Genomic DNA, 21357 nt, shown 5'->3' with positions numbered 1-21357 from the left:
GAGGTGGCCTCTAATCACCTTTACAGATGTTCCCAGTCAGGCATTCCCTCTATGATTTGTTTGCCTACTGTCTGAACCCCATCAAATATGGTGTGGAAATTATGGAAAATGAGTAGGGAGTGTTATGATGTGTCGTGTGGCCTCCAAAGAGGCTGCGCGGTCTAGGAATATGTTCCACATGCTCGGGCCAAGCATCACATATGAGTGAACTACTTTATAAAATAAAAATAAAAATAAAAGAAGTTTTTTAAAAAATGTGGTGTCTCTAGCTCTGTTCTCCTTTAGATGGCCTTGCCTCATTTGGGTCTTCTCTGTTTTTGCATAACTATAGCAACGTTTTGTGTTTTCCTATGATAATTGTCTAATTTGGGGAAGGATTAACTGAGCTTATACATAGCTTTGAGTATTACATCACTTAAAACAGTGTTTCTTCTTTACAATGAACAAATAAATTGATCTCATATATTGATATCTTGCTCAGATGAATTTAAGTGTTTTACAGTATCAGGATGTATCACTTTCTCGTATCTCTGGGGACTTTACTATTAAATATTTTATTGTCTTTTAATATAAATTAAAATATATAGTTAAAATAAATGAATTTATTTTTAATATTGTTCAGTGATTGAATAAAAAAATAGGACAGGTGAATTGTGTGGATTTACCCTGCATTTTAATACATTTTCTTATTATTTCCAATCATTTTGAGTAAAATCTTTAGGGATCTATCTACTAGATTCTATCTTGTAGGGGAATATCAATGCATAATAACAGTAGATGTATTTTTTACTGAAGAGCTGCTCTTCAGTAAAAAATGTAGCACTGGGGTAGGGGGGTGGGGGGAGAAGGATGGGAGGAGGGGATAATTTATGGAAGGGAACACTCATTATGTTTTGGATTTCTGAAGGATCTGTTGTAATTCCTCCCCTTTCATCTCTGATCCAATTTATTTGAATATTTTCTCTTTTTTCCCCTTTCATACCTCCTCTTCTGGTGCCCAAGGCTCTGTAACTGTGGTCTATGGCTTTAATTTTGTGTCCTCAGATTTATTCCCTTGCTCTGCATTTCCCCACCCCTTCTAGGAATCAGCTCAGCTTCACTTTGTTTTTCTCCTCTAACTCGTTTCACTCATCATGACCTCTCAAATTCCATTTATGCTCTTGCAAATAGCAAGACATTGATTTTCTAATTTCTGAGAGGTGTTGCGGTCTGTCTGCATATATGGATAGCTTTGAACAATTCTTTAGGTGTTATTCTGTTCTAGCATAGTTGGCTTCTTTCCATATCTTGGAAATTATAATCAGTGCTGCAAGGAAAATAGATTTTCTAGGATAATCCAAATTAGTGGTTTTAAATTCCTAGACACCTAGGAATGGAATTTGTTCATCACGGGGACCCTATAATAGGTCTATTTAAAAATTTTATATTGCTCCGTACTGTTTTTCATAGACTGTGAGCCAATTTCCATCACATCAACACAAAATGAGGTTCGTTTCCCTGAATTCTCATTGGTATTTGTTGTTTCGAGTTGATTCAGGCCCTTTATACTGATGTGTGGTAATAACTATTATTTAATAATTAATTGACCATACACAGTTCTCTGTGGGGGGGCATCAAATATTGTTTTATATTTGTTGTGGTTATCGTATGCCCCTACCACATGGTTTTACATGGGAGAGCCTCACAAACTCCCGATGGTGTATTTATGTGCCAAAACCAGTAACAATGATGGATCTCATTCCCCTGACCCTGAAAGAGCCTTCATAGTGGCACCATTGGAAAGGATGTGTAAAGAGAGGCTTCTAAAATCTCAGGGCTAGGACTAATGGAGATGTTACTGAGACCGCTCGAGAAATTCGATGATCAACGGGATGATGATGATGATGATGATGATGATGATGATGATGATGATGATGATAATGACGACGACCACGTGGTTTAGATTATGGTAATTAACTTGTTTTTGCTTTGGGGTCACACTGGCGATGCTCAGAATTTATTCTTGACTCTGCATTTAAGAATCACTTCTCAGAGGACCATCTGGGATGCCAAGGATCAAACCTGGGTCAGCCACATGAAAGGCAAGTGTTCCCCCTCTGTACTATCACTCCAGCCCCTAACTTTTTTGTTTTAATTTAGAAAGCCTGATAAGTCAATACATTTTCTTTATCAGGATCACGTTTTTTCTTTGAGTTATTTTTACAATTTTGGAATTAGTTTCTATATTTTGTATTAATAGCCATTGTAATTCTTTAAGGACTTTTTAGAATCCCTGAATGACTGTGAGTATAATCATTGACAATATAAATATTTCCATTTTATGTCGTATTCAACTTCTTTAATCAATGACTTACAGTATCATAGTGTATATTGTTTATAACATTAACCAGGGTTAATGTTACTTTAAATATTTTGCTGGTGCTTCTGTAATTATAATAGTGGGTTATTTTGTTAATTAATTTTATATGGTTTCATTTTGTATATAGAGTTGCAATTTATATGATGTGGTTTTTTGAAACCTTTTTCTATTTGATTATGCCTTCTAACAAGTTTTGGTTCACCATTGATCACTCTGTCTGTAAGAAGATATTTAAACGGAGTTGTAGACACTAGAAATATTCAATCAAGAAAACATAGACAGCCGCCAAGATGTGATCCCGGGGGGCGCACGGGTGTGCGGCCTCTCTGCAGCTGCACAAACGTGACTCCAGACGCCAGCTAAATTTTTCGGCATGGGCAGCTCCTCGCAGAATGTCTCCAGACTGAGAACTAAGCTGTGGCCCCATACCCGCCCAGGAGGCAAAAGGTATTTCTCTCTCTCGCCTCTTCCTTACCGGGGGTAAAGGGCAAAGGGCGTGGTGACCGCCATATTATGACGACCACTGATGGGGTTTATAAGCTTGCAATGATCCAATATCTGGAAGAAATCTCCCTGGACTTAGTTGCTAAAGTACAGAATTCCAAAACCGCGCAGTCACTACGGCAGCAGCGCGACATCACATATCTTCACAACAGGTCTGACTCTAGTGGGGTACTCCTAACAATAATAGTGAGGTTTGTGTTGAAATGTTGAATGTAACCAAAGTAAATAGAAAGTAAATTGAAATTTATCAGTTACAAGGTAACGGGTGCGGGGGGGGGGCAGGATGAGAGGTGTACTGTTTTTTTTCTTTATTTTTGGTGGTGGGATATGGGCACTGGTGAAGGGATGGTTGTTTCAGCATTGTATAACTGAGACTTAAGCCTGAATGCATTGTAATTTTCCACATGATGATTCAATAAAATAAAATTATTATAAAAAAAAGAAAACATAGACTATGCTGTCCAAGAAAAACTAATCAGTGGTAGAGAAATTAATTTTAGAAATCAAGTGATAGTCTGTGTCATATATATTACTTCAAATTTTGTACAAGCTGCTGGTTTAAGCTGCATAATCTTATTTTCTATAGGACTTATTATATCTCATTATTATTTTTCAATAAAATTTTCAAGCTGGCATCTGCATAATTTGAGTAAATTAGTACCACTGTATTCCAAACTATAATGAAACTTTTCAAATATTTGTGAATCACAATTTCTTCAGTTAAAGAAAATATCAAATTATAAGGAAACTCCTCTCCAATCAGAGCAAGATTTTAAAAGATCTTTTAAATTATATTAATAGTACACAGAAATTGAAATCCAATATTTTAATTCAATAAATGAATTTTAAAAGCAAGGGATAATACCCAACTCTGGAAAATTTCCCAGTTTCTGGCACTGATTTTCATTCTGTTAAATGAAGGAAATTCTTCAGTCCTATGACTCCAAGCCTCTTTTGGTTTCAGACCCAAACAGAATTTTCAGAGCCCTCTTGAGGTCTTTGTTCCTGAGACTGTAGATGAAGGGGTTCAGCATGGGGGTGACCACTGTGTACATCACCGAGGCTATTGCACTGGAGTGTGAGCTGTGGGCACCAGCAGAGCTCAGGTACACACCGATGGCTGAACAATAAAATAAGGAGACCACAGAGAGGTGAGATGCACAAGTGGAAAGTGCTTTATACTTTCCCTGAGCAGATGAGATTCTATGAATGGAAGAGAGTATTTTAGTGTAAGAGTAAAAGATTCCAGCCAAAGGACCCCCAGCCAGGAACACAGATACTAAATACATCACCAAGTCATTAGCAAAGGTGTCAGAGCAGGCAACTTGGACAACCTCTTTGAGATCACAGAAAAACTGGGGTATTTCAATGTCAGAACAGAAGGATAACTGCAACACCATTGAGGTTTCGAGCAAGGAATGTAATGAACTTGAGACCCAGCACACCGGAACCAGCAGCCCACAGAGTCGGGGGTTCATGATGACGGTGTAGTGCAGGGGGTGACAAATGGCCACAAAGCGGTCATAGGCCATCACAGTCAACAGGAAGTTCTCCAGTCCTGCGAAGAGCAAGAAAAATGACATCTGTGTCAGGCAGGCTTCATAGGAGATAAATTTACTGTGTGTCTGGATATTCTGCAGCATCTTGGGGATGGTGGTGGAGATGGAACAGATGTCCACAAAGGATAGGTTGGACAGGAAGAAGTACATGGGCATGTGTAGGTTGGGGTCTGAGATGACTGCCAGGATGATTAGCAGGTTCCCCAGCACAGTGATCAGGTACGTGGACAAGAAGAGTCCAAATAAGAATGGTTGCACGTCTGGTTCCTCAGAAAATCCTAGAAGGACAAATTCTGTAATTCTTGTGAAGTTCCTTTGTTCCATGTTGTTAAGGAGACTACAGAAATTGAAAAATAGCATACAAGTAGGCAATTGATAACTGGTTTAAATTGTAGCTCTCAAATTTTGAAATTTCAAATTAGTATTAATATTTTTGGTTATGATGACATCTCTTGTTTCTTTTTTTTTTAATTTATTTATTTTTAATTAGAGAATCACCGTGAGGGTACAGTTACAGATTTATACACTTTTGTGCTTATACTTCCCTCATACAAAGTTTGGAACCCATCCCTTCACCAGTGCCCATTCTCCACCACCCGTAAACCCAGTGTCCCTCCCACCCTCCCCAATCCCATCTCCCCCCCACCCCACCCTGCCACTGTGGCAAGGCATTCCCTTCTGTTTTCTCTCTCTAATTAGCTGTTGTGGTTTGCAATAAAGGTGTTGAGTGGCCGCTGTGCTCAGTCTCTAGCCCTCATTCAGCCCGCAACTCCCTTCCCCCACATGGCCTTCGACTACAATGTAGTTGGTGATCGCTTCTCTGAGTTGACCTTTCCCCGGAACGTGAGGCCAGCCTCGAAGCCATGGAGTCAACCTCCTGGTACTTATTTCTACAGTTCTTGGGTGTTAGTCTCCCACTCTGTTATTCTATATACCATAGATGAGTGCAATCTTTCTATGTCTGTCTCTCTCTTTCTGACTCATTTCACTCAGCATGAAACTTTTCATGCCCATCCACTTGACTACAAAATTCTTGACCTCCTTTTTTCTAACAGCTGCATAGTATTCCATTGTATAGATGTACCAAAGTTTCCTCAACCAGTCATCCGTTCTGGGGCATTCGGGTTTTTTCCAGATTCTGGCTATTGTAAACAGTGCTGCGATGAACATACATGTGCAGATGTTGTTTCGATTGTAATTTTTTGCCTCTCTGGGATATATTCCCAGCAGTGGTATTGCTGGGTCAAATGGGAATTCAATATCTAATTTTTTGAGAGTCGTCCAAATTGTTTTCCAGAAGGGCTGAACCAGTCGGCATTCCCACCAGCAGTGAAGAAGGGTCCCTTTCTCCCAACATCCTCTCCAACAGCGGTTGCTTTTGTTCTTTTGGATGTGTGCTAGTCTCTGTGGTGTGAGGTGGTATCTCAAAGTTGTTTTGATCTGCATCTCTCTGATGATTAGTGATGCAGAGCACTTTTTCATGTGCCTTTTGGCCATTCGTATTTCTTCCTTGGTAAAGTTTCTGTTCATTTCTTCGCCCCATTTTTTGATGGGGTTGGATGTTTTCTTCTTGTAGAGTTCAACCAGTGCTTTATATACCATTGATATCAACCCCTTATCTGATGGGTATTGTGTAAATATCCTTTCCCATTCTGTGGATAGTCTTTGTATTCTGGTCACTGTATCTCTTGCGGTGCAGAAGCTTTTTAGTTTAATGTAGTCCCATTTGTTGATCTCTGTTTTTACTAGATTGCTTAGTTCCGTGTCACCTTTGAAGATACCTTTATCTTCAATATCGTGGAGGGTTTCGCCGACCTTGTCTTCAATGTACCTTATGGTTTGTGGTCTAATGTTGAGGTCTTTAATCCATTTTGATCTGACTTTTGTGCATGGTGTCAGGTCAAGGTCTAAACCCATTTTTTTGCATGTGGTTGTCCAGTTGTGCCAGCACCATTTGTTAAAGAGGCTTTCCTTGCTCCACTTCACATCTCTTGCTCCCTTATCAAAGATTAGATGGTCATACATTTGGGGTTGTGTGTAGGGATATTCCACCCTGTTCCATTGGTCTACGGCTCTGCCTTTGTTCCAGTACCATGCTGTTTTAATTGTTACTGCTTTGTAGTAAAGTTTGAGGTTGGGGATGGTGATGCCTCCCATCATCTTTTTCCCAAGAATTGTTTTAGCTATCCTTGGACGTTTGTTATTCCATATGAATTTTAGGATTGCTTGATCCATTTCTTTGAAGAATGTCATGGGTATACTTATAGGGATCGCATTGAATCTGTATAATGCTTTAGGGAGTATTGCCATTTTGACAACATTGATTCTCCCTATCCACGAGCAGGGTATATGTTTCCATTTCCTCATGTCCTCTTTGATTTCATGGAGTAGCGTTATGTAGTTTTCTTTGTAAAGGTCTTTTACTTCCTTGGTTAAGCTGATTCCGAGGTACCTGATTTTCTGGGGCACGATTGTGAATGGGATTGCTTTTTTCATGTCCCTTTCCTCTGCCTCATTGTTTGCATATATGAAGGCCATGGATTTTTGGGTATTGATTTTGTAGCCTGCAACTTTACTGTATAAGTCTATTGTTTCTAAGAGTTTCTTAGTAGAGGTTTTAGGCTTCTCTAGATATAGTATCATGTCGTCTGCAAATAGTGAGAGTTTGATTTCTTCCCTTCCTATCTGGATGCCCTTAATCTCTTTTTCTTGTCTAATAGCTATCGCAAGTACTTCCAGTACTATATTGAAGAGGAGTGGTGAGAGTGGGCATCCTTGTCTTGTGCCTGATCTCAGAGGAAAGGCCCTTAGTTTTTCCCCGTTGAGGATAATGCTTGCCGTAGGCTTGTGATAGATGGCTTCGACTATCTTGAGGAAAGTTCCTCCAAACCCCATTTTGGCGAGGGTTTTCATCATGAAAGGATGTTGGATCTTGTCAAATGCTTTCTCTGCATCTATTGATATGATCATATGGTTTTTATCTTTACTTTTGTTGATATGCTGGATTATGTTGATTGATTTCCGAATGTTAAACCATCCTTGCATCCCTGGGATGAATCCCACTTGGTCGTGATGTATGATCTTTTTGATGAGTTGTTGGATCCTATTTGCTAGTATTTTGTTGAGGATCTTCGCATCGGTGTTCATCAGGGAAATTGGTCTGTAATTTTCTTTCTTAGTGGTGTCTTTGTTTGCTTTTGGTATTAGGGAGATATGTGCTTCATAGAAACTGTTTGGGAGAGTTCCTGTTTTTTCAATTTCCTGGAAAAGTTTGAGGAAAACAGGCAATAGGTCTTCTTTAAATGTTTGGAAGAATTCGCCAGTGAAACCATCTGGGCCTGGGCTTTTGTTTTTGGGGAGGTTTTTGATTACCGTTTCAATTTCCTTAACATTGATGGGTCTATTCAGGTATTCCAGGTCTTCTTTCTTCAGTCTTGGGAGATTATAGGATTCAAGGAATCCATCCATTTCTTTTAGGTTCTCCTTTTTTGTGGCGTAAAGACTTTCAAAGTAGTCTCTAATGATCTTTTGAATCTCACTGGTTTCTGTTATGATGTCCCCCTTTTCATTTCTGATTCGATTTATTAGAGTTTTCTCTCTTTCTTTCTTTGTGAGACTTGCTAGCGGTTTATCAATCTTATTTATTTTCTCAAAGAACCAACTCTTTGTTTCATTGATCTTTCGGATTGTTTTTTTGGTTTCGATGTCATTAATTTCTGCTCTAATTTTTATTATTTCTTTCCTTCGGTCTGGTTTGGGGTCCTTTCTCTGGTCCTTTTCTAGGGTCTTGAGTCGTGAAGTCATGCTATCTATGTGGATCCTTTCTTCCTTCCTGAGGAATGCTTGGAGAGCTATAAATTTTCCCCTTAACACGGCTTTAGCTGCGTCCCATAGGTTTTGGTAGCTCGTGTCTTCATTCTCATTTGTTTCTAAGTATCTTTTGATTTCTTCCTTGATTTCCTTCTTGACCCACTCACTGTTCAACATGGAATTGTTTAATTTCCAGGTGTTTGATTTGATTTTCCGTATTTGTGGGTGGTTAGCTTCTATCTTCAGCGCATCGTGGTCTGAAAAGATGGTTGATACAATTTCTATTTTTCCGATTCTATTGAGGTATGTTCTGGGGCCCAGTACATGGTCTATTTTTGAAAATGTTCCATGTGCACTGGAAAAGAATGTGTATTCTTTCTTTTTGGGGTGTAAGGCCCTGTATAGGTCTATTAGGCCTCTCTCTTCAATTTCTTCATTCAGAGTCAGTGTTTCCTTGTTGAGTTTTGTTCTTGTGGATCTATCTAGAGGTGATAAGGCCATATTGAAGTCTCCGACTACAATTGTACTGTTAGTGATGTCCTCTTTGAAGTCTGTTAGGAGTCGTTTTAAATATTTAGCCGGTCGTTTGTTAGGAGCATATACGTTTAAGAGTATGATTTCTTCCTGTTGTACATATCCCTTGATAAACAGAAAATGACCTTCGCTGTCCCTTTTGATCTTTTTCATCCTGAAATCTATGTTGTCGGATACCAGGATGGCCACTCCAGCTTTTTTAAGGGGGTTGTTTGCTTGGAGGATTGTTTTCCATCCTTTGACTTTGAGTCTATGTTTACTCTGTTTGTTCAGGTGTGTTTCTTGCAGGCAACAGAATGTTGGGTTTAATTTCCGGATCCATTTAGCCACTCTGTGTCTTTTGATAGGTGCATTTAGGCCATTGACATTGAGAGAGATTATTGTGATGTGGTTTTGTGTCATCTTTCTGTGGGATTTGTTGTTCTTATGGGGCTCCTCCTTGTCTTACAGTAGCCCCTTTAGACCTTCTTTCAAGATTGGTTTTGAGTCTATGAAGTTCCTGAGCTGTTGTTTATCCGAGAAATAATGTATGGTTCCTTCGAGTTTGAGTGAGAGTTTAGCTGGATAAAGTATTCTTGGTGAGGCATTCATTTCGTTGAGTTTTTTCACTATGTCCCACCATTGTCTTCGGGCTCGGAGGGTTTCTTCTGACAGATCGGCCGTAAATCTGAGGGGTGCTCCTTTGTATGTGATTTCCCTCTTTGACCTTGCTACTTGTAGAATTGTGTCTCTATCTACAGCATCCGCCATTCTGACTATGATATGCCTTGGAGTCTTTTTATTTGGGTCTCTTTTTGCTGGCACTCTTCGGACTTCTTGTATCTGGACGCCTGCCTTCTCCAGCTCTGGGAATTTCTTAGTGATGATGTCTTTGACTATGTTTTTTTCATTGGGGTTACTTCCCTGTGGTTCTGGTACTCCAATGATTCTTATGTTGTTCCTCTTGAAGTCATCCCCCAGGGCTCTGATTCGCTCTATAGCCATTTTGAGGTCTTTGGCCATGATTTGTTGCTGTCTGTAAGCTTTCTGCAGCTCATCCTCAAGCTCGCTGATTCTGTCTTCGGCTGTAGTCATTCTGCTGTTGAGGGCATCTAGTGATATTTTTATTTCATCTACCGATTGCTTTATTTGTGAGACTTCGGTTCGAAGGTTTGAAATTTCTGCTCTCATTTCTGCTCTCATTTCTTCCTGTATTTTCTTGGTAGACCGTTCCAGCGCTTGATTCATCTCCTCCCTTAATTTATTGGATGTCTGTTCCATAGTTCCTTGGAGTAGGTCGACTCTCCTCCATATTTCCTCTCTGAATTGTTTATCTGAGAGGTCGTAGATGTTGGGAGACTCTTTTGAGGTTTCTAGTATCTTTTCTTCTCCCTCTCTTGGTGGAGGGGATTTTCGCTGTTTCTTCATATTGTCACGGAAGTGCAGAGTTGGAACCTTGTAGTTATTTATTCCTCTTCCTTTTTGTGGGAAGAAGGGGCTCCGATTGTGCTAAACTTCCCTTATTCACTGATAGCTTTTATACTGTCAGCCTAAGCTAATGGGTATTTTGCGTAAATGTTTGAGATCGCAAAAGTGAGTTTTCAAAGGAATACACAGTACGGATTGAGCTGAGGTAGCAAAGAATAACTGCGGCCGCGTTAGCGTTGGCCGCTCTGAGAGGAGGCCACGCCCACTTTAGACCACGCCCACTAAGACACAGATAGAATGAATTCTATCAATTGTGGCCAAAGGAGAAGGCATGGAATGGTAAAAAAAAAAAATAACTGCGGCCGCGTTAGCGTTGGCCGCTCTGGAAAGAGGCCACGCCCACTTTTTAGGCCACGCCCCCTGAGATGAGGACACGCCCCTAAGCAGCAGAGTGGGGATTGGTCAGGATCGGACGGCGGCGGCGGAAAGGTGCCAGGCAGGGGCTTCAGGAGAAGCCCCGAGCCGCGGCGGGCAGGGGGCGGGGAGGGGGGCTTCTCCGCGCTGAGGCAGGCTCTCCAAGGGATTGCCTGTTTACCTGCAGGATGGAGATTGGTCAGGATCGGACGGCGGCGGCGGAAAGGTGCCAGGCAGGGGCTTCAGGAGAAGCCCCGAGCCGCGGCGGGCAGGGGGCGGGGAGGGGGGCTTCTCCCTCTCTTCTGTTTCTGTTTGGGGGCCTGGCCCCACAATTTCAGGGCTCCCTCCTGACTCACTGATGAGGGATCACTCCTGATCAGCCTTAGGAGACTCTGTGAGGTACAGAGATTGAGCTGAGGTTGACTAATTGCAAGGCATATGTGGTAACCCCTGTGCTATCTCTCTGCCTAGATATCTATTTATGAGTCACTGTCCTGCTTCTCAGTTTTGCCAAAGTAGTCATTAGTTTTGCCATTTTAACCTGAAAATGGATGCTGTTAAAAACTAAGGCTCGCCGAAGGGCATGTGCACTCTTGGGCTCTCCAGGCAGCTCTGTCTCACTGCCCACGTTTGGTGCTCTGGAACCACTGTGTATGGACTGGATCCGGACGGCCGTTGGCCAAGGACAGGCGAAGGAAGAATGAGGACCAAGCTGGTTGCTGATTAGTTACCGTTTATTCAATCTTCCATCTTATCCCATCTCCCGCACTCCCGGCTTTGTCCTCTCTCTGGATCTACCACTTCATCTCTTGTCTCTCTCCTCCCTTTTTTTCTCTCTCCCTTGCCCTCTAGGCTACACACAGCCAGGTAGCAAAATCATCATAAGAAAGCCCTTCCTGAGGGCTGGGCAGTCCAAAGCCCTTCCTGACTCTAAAGGTGTTTTTCTCTTTCCCTTTGTCCAAACACTTATTAACATCTTAATACTAGTTAATTTTGGATGGACATAGCAAGAGATACATTGAGGCTTGCAAGGCAGCTCTCCTGGCAACATCTTGCCACAGACTCAACTACAGCACTCAGGCCAGATTAATCATTTCTCACCCTAGCAGAGTCCGAATCTAGTTATCACTGGATCATGACAGCATTTGTCCATGACCAAGCTCTTAACTTATAATTAAGCATTAGGCACTTTGGCCAGGCCTATCTTGATGCCAGGGTAGAACACAACTCACCGCTTGCCCTGGGTCCGTCTCGTCCCTCATCGGGACCCTGCTTTTGGGGGTGCTAGGAAGTAAGGGCAGCTGAGGCTTAGGTTGAGAGAGCAGATGCCCAGGAGGAGAATATCATGTAGAGTCAAATGACTCCCAGGATACAAAGGCATAGCATTTGCTAAGTATTCCTGTGTCCATACAAAAAAGGACACTGCTCTGAATAAACTATGCAAAAGACTCAAGGAGAAGAGAAAAACAGTATTTACAAGTCAACAGAACACTAAGAAAGAAGCTACAAATGAACACAGAGGAATGGGAGCACTGTGATGGGAGTAACCCAATAAACCTAAACTATCAGAGGCTATGTTATCCTACAGGATGCAACTGCAAATATGAACTCATTATAATCAGCCTATACACCATGTTCAAGATCTTACAATATCTTTGGCTATGTCATACACCAAGCCAAAAACTATCTTCAGTTAACTGTGGAGAAATACCAGAGGCAAACGCATTCACCTACCATGAAGGGAATGAGGTTCTCTGGAGCTAGAGCTTCTATGATAAAAGCAAACAGCTTTAAGGGACATGTAAACAGTTATACAGGTGTAGGTATTCTTCCTTGGCATCTACGCCAGACTAGCAAACATGATGATGTTGATCAGAAACCACAAATGATCCAGAGTGGGACCAGGATGATGTCTCCAGCAGCAGGTGCTTGGACAGACAGACAGAATCTAGTGTAAAAATGGGAGAAAGGACCTGGACTCAGAAACTGTGAGGAATCACCTGGGAGCATAATGAGGGTGTCTGAGGTGCCGAGGGAAAGGGAAGCTTCCAACTGCTGATGAACTGTTTGGACGCCTGCAGCCTTCCTGCACCTCATGAGCCTCTTGCACATCATTTGTTTTGCTACAGTGGCTGCTCCTGAGCAAATCTATTGGCCCACTGTGGGAACATGTTGGTTTTCTAGTCTCTGTAACATGCGGTATACACTTGGAAATAGAAGTTGAAGTCCACAGTAATGGAAATCTATCTAAAGCGGCGGTGTTAAACCAGGCCGAGATCTCCCCAGAGAAATCACATGAAGACAAGTTGTGATGCAATAAGCAAAGGGTCTTTATTAGCCAGCTTGGCCAGCTCGAGCTAGGGCCCTCATCCGGCTCACTGACACGGTGGCAGCCTTCTCAGAACAAGTGGCCTCGTGTCTCAAGCATTACATGTAATGTCTGAAGCATTACAGAACAAGGACTTTCCCTGGACAGACCTTTCCGGCCGTAGTCTGAGGGGCTTTCCACTACTCGTACTTAGCTGATTGGCTAGAAGTTGGAGTTACATAAGGGTAGCATAAGCATTATGTAAGGGGCCTATAGGGGAGGGCTTCCCTACCTGTATCTGAGTGCTAACCCTTAGTTGACCTTACCATGGCTATCTCACTTGGGGGAAATCATGACTCAACTCCAGGCATCTGGGTTCGATTCCAGGAATTCTGGAACTGAACCTAGGCCTAGCTTCTTCTGGCTTCTTTGTGAGCCTGTCATGGCTCTGCCTTTGCTCCTTTATCTTTTATTGGGGGGTATCTGCACACACACACACACACACACACACACACACACACACATGTACGTACACGCAAAGTCATACACTGAGTGGATGAGACATGCTCCCTGCTTCTCCCTCCTGCGCTCCTTACACATTAATCGCATTGATTAGAGAGAGAGAAAACTCAAGCACAACAGCTACACTATTGATTCACGAAAGTAGAGGAACATCAGGCTGGAGTAAAAGCGAAGCAGCTAAGGAGTATGTCCTGCATGCAGCCAATTCAAGTCAGTCCCTCCCGTGTGCCTCATTTGGTACCCCTAGCCACCCAGGGATGATCCCAGAGCCCAGAAACAGGATTAAACCCTGAGCACCAGGAGGTGTGGCCCCGAAAACAAAACAATAAATAAAAAATTTAAATAAAACATTAAAATGTTGTGTGGGATTCTAGCTAACTCAACAGTCTTCTATAGACCAGTAAAATGGGTTGTTATGGTCTTTTCCTACCAGGTATTTATATGATCCTGGAACATAAGAACAAATTTCTAACAGATATGGACAAGCATAACCTGTTTACATTATATTGGGTTGTAAAGGCCAATGAAGTAGGAGAATGTGTTTTACATCAATGCTTGGAAAAATATCTAAAACCTGCAGCTGGGTAGTTATGGCATGAAACATAAAAGCAGAAGTGAGTTAAACATGGTGAGCCACTCAATGAAATGTTACGGGGTCATTTCCATAAGGACTCACCAAGAACGGATTAACGAGGGAAACACACCCCCATTCGGTTCCTGAGTGACAAAGAAAGAAGGGCACCGCTGAAAATTACACCCTTGTCCTGAAACTTTAGGGGCACAATTATGAGCTCGAGGTTCCTGTTGTGAGAATTTGTTCCTGCTGGAGTTAAAAATATGGTGGGGCAAGCACGCTTAGGATTTAAAAAAAAAAAAAAATTGACCGAAGACCTAAACAGGCCAGAGACAGTACTCCAGGCCTAGAGCACATGCTTTTCATGCAGGAGGGCCAGCTGAGTCTCTGGCATGCCTCATCCCTTGAGCCTCCCCAGGAGTCACTCCCAAGACAGAGCTGGGAGTAATCCTTGGGTACCTCAAGGTGTGGCCCCAATGCAAAACAAAAACCACAAAAAAAAATTTATAAGAGCTACAGAAAGAGCAGTGAGAGCCAGAACTGAATTAGGTTCAGATCTGTGGTTAGGAAACAGCTCTATGAAACAATACAGACAAGAAAGAACCTAAACTAAAATCTGGAACTGCACCAATTCAGTGATGCCCATAGGGGGGATTTTTTTTTTATTATATTTCAGTGACTGAGAAAATCAAAAGAATGTAGAGAAGGATATTAATGAGGTGGAGAGTTACAACCTAAGCTGTCATTTCACCTGATGTATACAGTCACGTATACACATGGACTCAAATATACTCAAAGATAAAAGTGTCTTGTAGTGTAAAGCAGGTTTTATTCCAAATTACGGCCAGGCATTGTAACTGTTATAAATAGACTTAATTAAAGAAGAATAATGAATAACAGGGATGTGAAAATATGTTGTAGATACCATACTAGGTGATTATTTCAGCAGAGTATATGCAGAAGAACCTTCATTCTGAATTTGCTGAAAGCATGACGTGCATGCTGATGAATATTAAAGTGATAGGATAGCTCAATTCTTTTGATGAAAAACATTTGGAAAGAATATTATATAAAAGAACAAACAATGTAAGCTTTGACACATTCTGCTAATACCTCATGTACAGACACTCCCAGATGCAATGCACACAAGTAGGGGAGAAATCACTAAAACATTAATCAAGAAGCATCACTATGGGATTTAAAATACTGTGACTTCATCATACACCAGTTCAGACTCCAAGAGAAAAGTGCCAGTCTAAAGATACTCAGTAGATTCAGCGACACAGGGAATAAAAATAAAATAAATTGCAACATTCATGAGCATCGGTTTTTTTCATATAGTATTTGCTTTTCTTTCATATTAATTCCCTCAGAAGAATATATCATGTTATGTGTCTCAGGGACAGCTGAGACAAGCATTCCTTGATCTGCATTTTTTTTCAACTAAGGGAAATCAGTTTGCCTAAAAGCACAAGGAGAAAAACAGACAATTCACTGTGTTCCGGAGAACGCGGTTGGGGTGGGGGAGGTTACCGTGGATAGTAACAGCACCTAGACTGACTTAACTCCAATGTTATCTCCAATCTCTCCTATATATATTTTTTTCTATGTAACACAGTTAATTGTCAACATGGGCCCCACATGTCTTTTTTTAATTTATTTTATCTTTTTATTTTAGCGAATCACTATGAGATACAGATACAGACTTACAAACTTGCAAGATTATATTTCGGTCATACAATGTTCAGGTACCCATCCCTCCATCTGTGCCCATTAGCCATCACCAATGTTCCCAGTATCCCTTCTGCCACCCACCCCCATTACCACCCCCTCGCGCCTCTGTGGCAAGCACATTCCCTCCTACTCTCTCTCTCCTGGGTGTTATGGTTTGCAATACAGGTACTAAGTGGCCATCGTGCATAGTCTACTTTCAGCACGCATCTCCCATCCTGAGCAATCCCTCCAACTATCATTTACTTAGGGCCCCACATGTCTTATGCAGGGTCCACTTCGTATTTTTCATCATGAACAACTTATTAAATAATTACCCAATTAGAACTGCTCTCTAGTAAGCAGGCTGTGTTGGGTGAGTTGGCTGGTGAACTAGCCGGAAATGTTCTTGTTTTTATTCTCTCTGACCTTCTCTTGCACAGTCTACATGTCACACGGACTCACCTGGGTGGGATTTTGGAGACAAAGGCCCCTTCAAGGAAACACAAATCCCTCCCTGGCAGGAAGTCCAGAGAAATCGGCAAGAAGTTCTTGGTCACCCTACCGGACTCAGGACTCCAAAGGCAAAACCTTGTCTTGAGCAGCCCAGGTTGAAACAATAAAGGACTCAGCCAGAGGAGATATTTACCGCCCGGTGTCTGCTCATTAGGCACGCTGCCATCTAGTTACTGTGCCCACTAACACATGATTTCCCTGTGGGCCAAGGCCCCGGACAAATGCAACTTTTCTCCTATTCATTCCCAAAAGAGCATTTAGGATGATCAGGTGAATCTTGTTCATTTCTCCCCCCATGAGCTCCCTTTTCTGTCAGTCTCTAACTTCCGACACCTTATCACAAACCTAAATTTGAGTTTGTTCTAAAATTCAAGATAAGTGGGCTAGAATGATAGCACCACAGTAGGGTGTTTGCCTTGCACATGGCAACCTGGGTTCGATTCCTAGCATCCCAGCTAGTCCCCGGAGCACCGCCAGGAGTGACCCAAAAAGCAAACAATAAAATAAAATAAAATTCCAGATAGGGCCCGAGCCATGGTACAGCGGGTAGGGTGTTTGCCTTGCACGCAGCTGCCCTGGGTTAGATCCCCGGCATCCCATATGGTCCCACAAGCACCACCAGGAGGAATTCCTGAGCACAGAGCCAGGAGTAACCCCTGAACGTCACCAAGTGTGACCTCCCTTAAATAATTATTCAAAATAAATTTTAAAATAAGATTTTAGATAATGGAAACAGTGATTCCAAACTCCAGGTTGCCCCATTTTAAAAATTATTTTGGTTGCATTGTAGAATGAATATGTTTTGTTCCATTCTGTCTCACTTTTTATTGTCACTTTTGTTGTTTGATTTCATATAATTGCAGAAAATATTTCTATCACTAATGCCAGGTAGACCTGGGTTCAATTCCTCTGCCTCTCTCAGAGGGCCCGGCAAGCTACTAAGAGTATCCCCCCCACACGGCAGAGCCTGGCAAGCTACCTGTGGCATATTTGATATGCCAAAAACAGTAACAAGTCTTACATGGAGATGTTACTGGTGCCTGCTCGAGCAAATTCATGAGCAACGGGATGACACTGACAGTGACAGTGAATGCCAGGTAGACTCTTTTTCCTAGATGCTGTCTTTGGCGTTTTATGATGTTAGTAATTATGTGCAAGTCTCTGATCCTTCAAAGATAATGATTGTAAGCTATGCATGAGAGAAACTCTAGTTAATTCTTTTGAAATTGAATGACCCATTCTCCCTGCCTCATTTTTTGGACAGTTTTATTTTCACTCCAGACTTCACGAGCTTTGATGTCAAATTGTTCCTGCCCATATCAGAACAGTGGTGGAAGTTCTTGTGCATTTGGTGGTAATAAGGTGTCATAACTGTGTACATTAAAACCATACACTGAGCAGAATTAAAATGATGCTGCCGGGGGACTGGAGCGATAGCACAGCAGGTAGGGTGTTTGCCTTGCACGCGGCCAATCCGGGTTCGAATCCCAGCATCCCATATGGTCCCCTGAGCACCACCAGGGGTAATTCCTGAGTGCAGAGTCAGGAGTAATCCCTGTGCATCGCCGGGTGTGACCCAAAAAGAAAAAAAAATCATGCTGCCTGAACTATAATAAAAATAATTTTTTAATTGCAATAAAATAATCAATTCAAAAGTGTTTTCAGGCCAGAGCAAAATAGCACAGTAGGTAAAGTGTTCACCTTGCACAGAGGTGAGCAGGGTTTGATTCCCACACAGAAGACAGCTCCCAGGCACCAGCAGGAGTGAGCCTTGAGCACAGCTGGCTATGCCCCCCCCCCCACACACACACACAATGTGTTACCAGCTATGAAATGGGAGTTAAAGTACATACTTGCTGGGGAGTTGGGGAAAGTAAAATTATATTTTGAAAGCCAACAACATTTTGCTTTCAGCTATACACCGTGGCATACCAGTGGAAACCATTGCAGAAGAATCAAAATGTGTGAAAGATTACAAACAGCAATTTGACTTTGTTCTAAATGGACTGGAGCAATAGCACATCGGGTAGGGCGTTTGCCTTGCATGCAGCAGACCCAAGTTCGATTGCTCCATCCATCTAGGAGAGTCCAGCAAGCTACCAAGAGTACCCCGCCACACAGCAGAGCCTGGCAAGCTACCCATGTATATATATATATATATATATATATATATATATATATATATATATATAGAGAGAGAGAGAGAGAGAGAGAGAGAGAGAGAGAGAGCCTTGTGTGTGTGTATATATATATACACACAAGGCTCAACCTTTAACAACATTTTAGTGATCTCTTATAGAAGAGCTTAATGGCCCCTGGGTGAAATAGAACAATCTTCATATTCTTTCTTCTAAGGAAACTTTTTTGGATCATTTTCAGCAGCTCATTCATAGAAAACAATACAAAATATAATATTTCAGTTCTGCTTTGGGGCAGGCGTTGGGGTTCATGATGGAAACATTCAAAATATGTTGGTGGGAAAGTGCAATGGTGGTGAGATTGGTGTTCCAGTATTAAATTTAATCAAATATTGTGAACTACTTTATAAAATTAAAAAGAAATAAAAAATTTTTAAAATGCTATGCCAATATGATGACTGCCATGTAGACTTTTTATTTTGAAGTCTACACGAAAAGCATGTAGCTCATAAAATGAATTGCTCATAGCGGCATGGATCTATTTCAAGATTTCTAGTCTGTTCCATTGGCCTATTAATTGTTTATGCCAATTGCATGTTGTTTTAATGACTGTGGTTTTAAAAAAATACAGAAACTTGAAGTGTGGTGGCTCTAGCTCATTCTCCTTCAGGATGACCTTGCTTCATTTGGGTCTTCTGAGATCCTGCATAATCACTATAGCTTTTTTTTATTTTCCAATTATTATAGTCTTAAGTTTGGGTAGAATTAGCTGAGTTTATACATAGCTTTGAGTATTACATCAAGTTAAACATTGTATCTTCTTTACAATGCACAAAGAAATTGATCTCATATTGATGAGATCAGATTAAATTTTAAGTGTCAGAGTGCATAATTTCTCATGTCATTGGTGACTATTATTAAATATTTTATCATCACTCAATATAAATTAAAACAAATTGTTAAAATAGATTTATTTATAAAGTTTTCATATGGTTCAATGACTTAATACAAAAATGGAAGAGATATATTGTGATTTATCCTGCAAGTTAATATATTTCCTCATCACTCCCTATCATTTTGAGTAGAATGTTTAGGGATATATCTCTAAGATTCTATCTTCTAGACAGAGTGGTAGATCCTAATAACAATCACCTCAGAAAAAATCATCTACATTATCAGAAAGAACAATTAAGTCAGGCTCATAGAAATGAGTGTCAGGCATAAATTACAAATGTGGGCCAGATTTTAACTTTTATAACTTGTATAGTGGCTGTTGGCAAAGTATGGTTATTTTCAAACGAAAATTCTGCATCATTACTTTATTGTTGACAAAAAAACCACAAAACTTTGTTTTTGTTTGGCAGGATATCTTTGGTCAGAATCAAGAAATGTATAGATTCCATTATATAAATAGAAGTTAGCAGATATTTTAGACACTTGTGGGAAAAATTCAGGATTGTTAAAGTTCAGGAAGAAACATGTCACTAGCAGGGAATGCAGAAAGCTTAATTTAAAAATAATAATGATAAAGGTACTTAGCAGTTCCACGCCACTCTATTCCTCCTGCGTAGCTCAGGTGCCAGGTCATTCATCATGTTGAGTTCTCGACCTAGGTACACATAACTCTGCATTTGAAGATGTTCATTCCATTAAGGGCAAATGGAACATCAGGAACTAGTCCGTTTCTCATGAACATTATCTTCATGAGATTCAGCTGCAGTCCGACGTTTCTGCACTCATGGTCGAAGTCGGCCAGCATTTGTGCTGCTTGGCTAATGTTTGGTGTTACTATAAAAATGACATCATCAGCAAAGCAGAGGTGGTGTAGTTGCCAACTGTCTATCTTCATTCCCATTCCTTCCCATTCCAGTCATCCTGTGACATTCTCGGGAGTGGCACTGAAGAGTTTCAGTGAAACCTTTTGTCAAAGAGGTTGTCAAGAGAACAAAAAACCTCTGGCTCTGGGCACATCTTTTTGACTCCACTGTTCTTTCTGCATTAACATATGCCTCAGAGACCTGGGCCCTATGAAAACAGGACAAGAATGCTATTCAGGTCTCCCAAAGAAGAACCGATAGAGCTAAGCTTGGAATATCATGCTTCACTCAAGTGAGAGAAGGAATCCAGAGTTGAGACCTCTGTTGACGATTGAGGATCAAGGATGCTGTCTCATTTGCCAAAGTGTCGAAAATCAGATGGGCCTGACACATAATGCAATTTGGAGATGACCACTGGACTAGAGCTGTTGCTGACTGGATTCCATAGGATGTCAAAAGAATGCCTGGCCATTCACCTACAAGTTCAGTTAAGACCCTGAACAAATGGTTTGAGGCTCTTCGTGTTCCTGGAGCAAGCAGACACCACTGGACTATACTAGCACGCAACAGGGATGAATGGAGACGTTATTGGCACCTGCTCTGAGTAAATTGATGAGCACTGGGATGACAAGTGATACAAGTGATATATACATGATACATATATATGTACATATATACATATAAATATTTCTGCTGTGGTGGGTCATGGTGAAGGCTGGAATTCAGACCTCCCATATGCAAAGCATGTGCCAGTCCTTGAATTATCTTCAAATACCTTTCAACCCTACCTGAATTTGTTGACAAGATGACTTTGTGGGGTTGGAATGATGAAACAGCAGGTAGGGAACTTGCTTGGCATGTGGCATCTCAGTATATTTGATTCCTGTAATCTCATATAGTCCCTTGGGCTACCAGGAGTAATTTCTGAATGCAGAGGAAGGAATAATCCCGGAGCATGACCAGGTGTGGCCCAAAACTCAAAAACAAAAACAAAAAAAAATGAAGACAGACAGAAAGAGAGAAAGAAAAAGAAAGGAAAGAAGGAAAGAAAGAAAAAAGGAAAGAAAAAGAAAGAAAGAAAGAAAGAAAGAAAGAAAGAAAGAAAGAAAGAAAGAAAGAAAGAAAGAAAGAAAGAAAGAAAGAAAGAAGGAAGGAAGGAAGGAAGGAAGGAAGGAAGGAAGGAAG

The 21357-nt window shown here is 41.2% G+C and overlaps 1 protein-coding gene across 1 annotated transcript; it reads right to left on the bottom strand.

Annotated features, from left to right (window-relative positions):
- Positions 1–3798: 3798 nt before the first annotated feature.
- Positions 3799–4746, bottom strand: LOC101549302 (olfactory receptor 7A17-like). The gene has a single exon (XM_004614837.2). The coding sequence runs from the start codon at positions 4744–4746 to the stop codon at positions 3799–3801; it is 948 nt and encodes a 315-aa protein (XP_004614894.2).
- Between the last annotated feature and the right edge of the window lie 16611 nt (positions 4747–21357).

Source organism: Sorex araneus, chromosome 2, assembly GCF_027595985.1.
Source record: "Sorex araneus isolate mSorAra2 chromosome 2, mSorAra2.pri, whole genome shotgun sequence".
In the NCBI taxonomy this organism is placed as follows: domain Eukaryota; kingdom Metazoa; phylum Chordata; class Mammalia; order Eulipotyphla; family Soricidae; genus Sorex; species Sorex araneus.
Note: the sequence above shows the minus strand (reverse complement) of the source record. Positions and strands in the feature narration are given on the sequence as shown.

What these genes read in the sequence shown, in the direction of transcription:
- LOC101549302 (XM_004614837.2), bottom strand. Translation starts at nt 4,746, where the DNA reads ATGGAACAAAGGAACTTCACAAGAATTACAGAATTTGTCCTTCTAGGA.